This window comes from Ruditapes philippinarum, unplaced genomic scaffold (assembly GCF_026571515.1).
Source record: "Ruditapes philippinarum isolate M1 unplaced genomic scaffold, ASM2657151v2 ctg6087_1_1_1_1, whole genome shotgun sequence".
NCBI classification, from domain to species: domain Eukaryota; kingdom Metazoa; phylum Mollusca; class Bivalvia; order Venerida; family Veneridae; genus Ruditapes; species Ruditapes philippinarum.
The window spans coordinates 41,528-49,013 of NW_026861136.1; the positions used below are offsets into that span (position 1 = coordinate 41,528).

At 30.9% G+C, this 7,486-nt stretch overlaps 1 protein-coding gene across 2 annotated transcripts in view; it reads right to left on the reverse strand.

Annotated features, from left to right (window-relative positions):
• LOC132714676 (structural maintenance of chromosomes protein 2-like) overlaps window positions 1-5,960 on the reverse strand; it is a 33,611-nt gene extending 27,651 nt beyond the window's left edge. Inside the window, exons 1-2 of one of the 2 annotated variants that reach the window (XM_060697587.1) lie at window positions 5,318-5,960; window positions 1,606-3,658 (exon numbers count right to left, since the gene is read on the reverse strand). In XM_060697587.1, coding sequence (XP_060553570.1) covers window positions 3,630-3,658; window positions 5,318-5,579 — 291 coding nt within the window. In that variant the 5' untranslated portion in view covers window positions 5,580-5,960 and the 3' untranslated portion in view covers window positions 1,606-3,629. Of the gene's footprint in view, window positions 1-1,605; window positions 3,659-5,317 lie in introns of those variants that run through there. The other variant, XM_060697586.1, reaches the window with a different exon arrangement.
• Window positions 5,961-7,486: the final 1,526 nt, after the last annotated feature.

The window sequence follows — 7,486 nt, forward strand, 5'->3', positions numbered from 1 at the left end:
ATATATTAATATTTAGTCAGTTTTTATTACTAATTAAAAATGTAATAAAGCCGTTTGCATTTTTTTAAGAGACTCTACTTTATTCGAACAATGATTTTATTAATTTATATGTGTAGTTAAGCACGTATTTATACAAAGGTTATCTGTAGTTATAATAATGGTGATTATCTCCCCGTCTAGGGCCGAGGACCTGACCTTCAATGTCCGCGATTCACGCCCTAAGATTGTGTATACGAGTCAGCTCCGTATACTTCCGGGAGATATTTTTTATTTCTATTTATAACGTGATGATGTCATTCTTAAAAATAGAATCCAAAATGGACGCCGCGCGTCTGTTATTCAACACGGTCGCCGTGCATGTGTAGTAAGGCCATTTCTTCTATGCAAATGAGTTGCTAATAATAGAAAACAAAATGGCCGCCGCGCATGCGCAGTCTTGGGATTAAAGAGGCGCATATACTACTCCTAGATATGAAAATTTGTTAACTATTTCTAAAGGATATCCATCGTAATAAAAGTTAAGATTTTGTGGCAGGCGGCCCCCTTTCCTGAAAACAATTACTTTTGTTTTAGCCTTATTAAGACATAATTTCCAACGATTACAATACTTATGCAAAATATTAAGATTATCCTGTAATTCGTCTTTTGAAGAAGCAAATATTACAATGTTATATACAATTATTACAAATATTAAAATAACCGATGTCTATGCCTTTTGACCCTTTTAAATAAAACTCGTCTTCAAGATCGTTTAGATACATTGAAAATAAAAAAGGGGAAAGACTTTCGCCCTGTCGTACTCCTAAATAACTTTCGAATATTTCTTCTACATTATTATTTAATCTTACTCTAGATGTGACACAGCTGTAAAGACATTTAATAACATGATAAAGCCTACCACGAAGTCCCAATTGATAAAGTTTATACCAAATGTTTTCTGTTACTAGATAGTCGAATGCTTTTGAAAAATCTATGAATGCACAAAACAATTGTTTATTATTATTAATGATATGATTAATCAAACCATGTAAAACAAAAATATTATCAATGGTGCCCATTTTGGCTCTAAATCCCGCTTGAGATTCTACGTAAACGTAATAATTTTCTGCCCAATTTGTAAGCCTAGTATTTATTAAACGTGTGAATAATTTTCCGATAACGCTTAAAAGTGTTATACCTCCAAAGTTTTCAGCTTCCGACAGACTTCCTTTTTTATGTATAGGAACAATGAGACATTCGCTCCACTTTTTAGGAAAATACCCAAGATATAATAGTTTGCTAAAAAGATTTAAATAGAACCTTGTCCAAAAGAAATCGTTATATGTCCGGCCCTGCACATAATTAGATCTATATACCGCTTGAAAATATCTAAACGATAAAACGGTCATTAATCGTAAATTTGTCCACATAATTCTTGTTTAACTCTCATTAATATATAACGTTGTTCTCGCTGATGAGTCTTAGAAAATTGCTTTAAAATTCGTGAAAGTTTCAAAGATTTCGGTGCCTTGTACGATTCAAGATCGAAAGCAGCATTATACTGGCGTGTAATTTACGGTGGACCATATCAAACCTAATATGTTCTGTGGGATAAAAATAGCCAACTTAAACATTTTTTCCATGAATAAGAAATTCGTTTAATATTCGGTCCGGGCCTCCGCTCTTATTTAAATTCAGATCTGATATACCCTTCAAAATATCTAAACGATAAAACGGTACATCTAACTCAGAAAACATATCATTTAATTCTTGTTTAACTTTCTCATTTAAGTATATAACGTCGTCGTCAGCTTGAAAAAAATGAGTCATCAGGATTATTAATTGCTTTGAAATAATTCGTGAAAGTTTCTAAAGATATATCTTTTGGTGCCTTTGGTGCAACTGATTCCTTAAGCATTCGCCAATAAAGTCTAGCATTTTTATATTTGGCGTTTAGTAATTTATCAGTGTTTTGTTTGTCTTTTTCATAATCAAAATTCCTAACATTATTTCTTATAAATACTTCTTGCTTCTATCATTTCCTTTCTATTTATGTCATTTTATTGCGCCTATAGTTATTAAGTTTTTGATAAAAACCTTTCCTGCTATTGTCACATCTATCATTGAATTGTGTTGAATAATTGTTATTTGATTTTGAGCATTACATTTAACTATTTTCTTAAACATTGGTGAACAAACTTGATCAATACAACTAACAAAACATTCAATATTACTGTCAATATCATTACAACATTGAGCATTTTCTACAGATTGGTTTAAGTCATTTATTGTAGAAATAAACTGTTCACTATTTATTTTTTCAACATATAAATCTTTATAATCATTATTCCATTTGTAACAACTACTGAGTTCATTAAACTCTGGTTCGTTGTGGATATTTATAACATCACTAGTTGCATACATACTACCCTTCAAGGTAAACTCAATCAAACAATGGTCAGATAATAAATTAGGTTCATGTATTATAAATGATTTAAATTCAGTTAACATTTGAGTATCAACAATACAATAGTCTACAACACTTGACCCATTATATCCTACAAAAGTATAAGACCCCGACTGTTCAGGATTCCCTACCCTCCCATTAGCTATTCTAAGCCCTGTTTGTTTTAAAAAGTCAATCAGTAAATACCCATTTGAATTGGTATTTTCATCCTGTGAAAAACGAGGTAAAGATACATCAGCTGTATAATCATCTGGAAGTAAATCACAATTAAATAAAATATCAGAATCATCAACCACGTAATCGGGTAAGAGGCCAACCCTCGAGTTTAAGTCTCCCAAGAGCATAAATGTACAATTTTCATCACCATACATGTTTTGAATGTATAAGATATTGTCTATAATTGTATCGTATATATTGCTCTCAACTTGCATGTTTCTACTTAAATTTGTCGGTACAATATAACATTAACAAAGAAATAATACAAGAGTGATCAGTAATCACATGTGTCGCCTCATAATGGCCAATTTCATGTTGGGACAAATTTTGTGACAGACGGACAGACAGACGGACAGTGCACAACTAGACTTGGTACTGATCAATCATGTAAAGTTTGGATAAAATTGCACCAGTAGCTTATGAAGAGTAGTCCGGACAAGCTTTTGCGTATCTGGCAACACACAGAAAAAAACACCTTTTTATCAAAGGGCCATAACTCAGCCAAAAATCATTCAACCGGAAAACCCGTGCAATATGCGCAAGGACTTGAGCTACAGATCAATCCTGTAAAGTTTCATTGAAATTGCATAAGTGGTATAAGAGAACTAGTCCGGACAAACTTTAAAAATAAAAATTATTAAAGGGCCATAACTCTGACAAAAATCATTGAACCGGAAAATGCTGACAATATGCACAACTAGACTTTGTACTGATCATTCCTGTAAAGTTTGGATGAAATTGCACCAGTAGTTTATGAGGGGTAGTCCGGACAAGTTTGGTGACGGACGGACAGACAGACAGACAGACAGACAGACAGACGGACAGACAGACGACGGAGAAGTGATCCCTATATGTCGCCACTACTCCGTAGAGGCGACACAATAATCAGGTACGTATATATAGTTAATATATATACCTGATGGGGAAAATACCATGATTTTTGAAATCCATGCGCATCACATAATAATTATGACGTCATCCAGGCTTGATTATTATCTAAAAGATTATCAAGATAAATTAGTAAATAGAGTACATTTTCTATATACAAAAAATAAAAATGAATTTATCTATAAGGAATATAACTATAGTTTATATAAAAAAATATTTCAGTATATGTTAAAGTTGTCTGACCAATTTATTTTTTTTTTAAAATGTACTAATAAATTTTAAGAAGCTTAGTGTTTTAAATTATTTTTATAAACAGTCGGTTTTTTGTCGATCTTTTAATATTCCAAATAAAAATGGCCTTAAGATGTAATACAATAATTATACATCTTACAAATAAATACATATAAAACGAAATACAAGGAAACAACTTTATATACACAGTCAAATCGGAATAAGAAAAAACAAATAACTTAACTTTGATGACAAGATTTCTTACCACAGCTTCTGTATGAATATATTTACTTATGAAATTATTTCAATTTTAATTGTAATACAGTAAACGTAGATCTAAATAATAGTAAACGTGTGATTCGTAAGAGGTGACTGAATAGAATGAGCGGGTCAGGAAGAGCAAACAGTGCGCAGAAGTTAAAAAAATATTTAAAAGAACCAATGAATATCTTTTTTAAATAGAAACATATAAAACAAACAAAACAATTGGACAAATACAACACAGAACAAGTGACCAGTGTTCATGATATTGCACGGGTGAGCTGGACAATATACATCAGGAACAGAAATTGTGAAGTTTCACCGATTCAATACCGGAAGTTAAACATACATGGTAAAAAAAACTAAACGCAACCGAATAAACCGGATAAAAACGCGCGTGCACGATATTTACACTTAAAAGATCCTGTATGTAACCACACTTAAATATGCAAAATTTTATATTTGTATAAAATTATGCTTCGTAAAGAATTTTCAAACATCAAAGAAAATGTAAAATATGTACTGCAAATACTTGTCACATTATATGTAATAATTAAAATATATGCATTTATTTCTTATTGAAAAAATTGACATAGACTTTATAGAAAATAAATGTCTAATTACTTCGTGTTATAAACATGAAATGTAAATTCGGTAATATCTTTACAAACATTGCTTTTTGGAACTTACAATATTGATAAATCTTCATTTAAGCATTATATTTATGATATTAAACCATATAAAATAAGTAAAATGATCTTTAAAAATATTAAATAGTTATTTATCACTCGTATCATCCACGGGATTGATTGATGTGCATGTATTTTTTGACAAAATACAAACAAATGTAATGAATTTTCGGTTACATCGATAGATTATTTTCTGCGGCACATAATCAGTTTTTCTTGTAGTTGCTTGTGTCTCAAAACCTAGAAATATTGTAGATTTACACTTATTTTTACCGCAAGATATTAAGTTTGTTATATTTTCAAATTGGAAAAATCGATTATAATCTTCGAAAGAGACAATTTTCGTTTTTCTTAAACACTGTTACATTGTTGACGTTTCTGGCAATGACAATGTAAACGTCAGGATCAAAACGCTAAAGAAGTACATGTTTGTATTCATTGATTTATATAATTATTGCTGTTGGCATGAACACTTTTAATCCATAAAAGTTTCATAGTATTTGTTAGTATTCTAGTATATTCTTTTCTCAGCCTTTCTATTGTAGAATTCATAAACAATAAAATATTTAAGCTTAAAAAAACCAACCTGCCCCTTGCCGTCTTTTGATTTCATCAACGTCTCTCTTCACTGCAGTTACATTTTCCTTTATGTCATCAACGTCTCTCGTCACATCAGTTACATTTTCCTTTATGTCTTCAATGTCTCTCTTCACTGCATTATCATTTTCTTTTACATCTTCAATGTCTTTCTTCACATCAGTTACATTTTCCTTTATGACTTCAAGGTCTCTCTTCACTGCAGTATCACTTTCTTTTACGTCATCAAGGTCTTTCTTCACGTCTGTCATTTCCTGTTTTTAGTCGGTCAACATCGTCTTTATAGTCCTTCCACTTTTCTATTTCTTTCTGGATTCTTCTCTCTTCTTCCAGATCAAGAGGGCAGGTTTTGAATTTGCCGATTGTTTGCTGAATATTCAAAGCTAGAGAGCTTCGACGAACAAGTATCTAAAACCGGAAATGAATAACTTTATCATTTAAGATTCGATGTTTGATGATCTTTATAAATGTTTAGCGAAGATGTTGACCCAACAATTTATCTGTTTATGAAAATATTAGATATAAAAGACAAACGTTACTGAACAAGAGCCATGATGGCTCTATTTTTTATAAAGGCTCTTGATGACAAGGGACAATTAACACGGGGGAGGAACTGTTACACGGAGGATGGAGTTCTTATGATAATTTTTTTGGGAGTTTTTTTATAACTTTTAACGGGGGTACCTGGAAATGTTTGGGGTTTTCCCTTGGAAAAATTTTTTCTATATACAAATTTTTTGAAAAACTCAAGTGCAAAAGTTTCATTTTTATTTTAAAATGGAGATTTTTGGGGTCCCCAAAAATCAAATTTTTGAAAATTAATTTTTTGGGCCTAAAAAATTGTAGTATGTTTCGAAAAAAAAATTTTTTTTTTTCATTTTTTTAAAAATCCCGGCCTTTTTCTTTAAACAAATTTTCTTGGAGTTTTTTTTTTTGTTTTTTTAAAAAAATTTCCCAAATTTAACATGTTAAAATTTCCTTTTCCCTTTTTTAAAACCCAATTACAAAAAAGGAAAATTAAACAATTTTCAAATTTTTTTTTTGGATTTTTTTTCCGCGTTTGCCAATACCTAATTTAACCCCTTTTTTTAAAATAATTTGGGCCAGGGAAATTTTTTGCAACACAAACATAAAGCCCAAGCTAATAAATTTATACCCGATTTTTCAAATGTCACGGAGTTCTTGTGATAACTCAAAATATGTCCTGAAGATCTTATAATAACTTTTTGTTACTTCCAGTGTGTTTCTTGTGTTTATTTAAGGCACGTTTAAGCGTATTTTATTAGTCAATAAGTGTGTAAATCATTATGAACCATAGTACGCTTATCATTTGCACAAACATTTGGTTAAATAACGTTGGGTAAGAGTGTATTTTAGTTAGAGATATTTTTCTTTCCTCTCTTTTTGTAGTTTTTTTGTGTTTGTTTGTTTTTTGTTTTGTTTTTCATTTTATTGGAATGACTGAAAACATACTTGATGTAGAACATTGACTTACAGGATAAAAAAACGCTTTGAATCTAATACTCGATTTTTTTCATGTATACATTATTCTTTGCAGTTTTTAGAGAACATGTAGTAATTATGCTATCGGTGTGCCGAAACAAATTACATGTAAATGGTTTGCAGCAAAATAGGAAGACGTATGTACTTCCTTTATCTAAATTTAATGAGGTTGGTGTTATCTTTTGGTATTCAACGGATATTTTTGATGTCTTAAAAGTTTCAATTTTTGTCATAGAAGCGTACAAAGTTGATAAAACAATAGAAAGTAGGTCTTTAATGAGATATGTTAGTCACCGTAAGGTTCATGCCGTTTATCGACCTTGTTCCTTTCACTTTTAAATCCAATGTAGCATCACGTGGTGTACATAATCCCCATACGGACCATTTTACATTACGTTTTTTCCATAGCAACGTATGCTGCATTTCGCGCATGCGCATTTTTGGCGAACGGAAAAAAGGGGAAATAAGGGATGGGCTTTTAAATTTAACGAAATTTAAAAAGTTTTTAAAAAGGGGGATTTCAAGTTATGTCCCCCAGAAAAAAAAAAAATTTTTAGGATAATTTAAAAGGGGTTTTTAGAAACTTTATATGAATTGTTTTTAATAAAGCAATTAAAAAAGGAGGACTTAAAATTCAACGAAAAAAGCCCTCTGT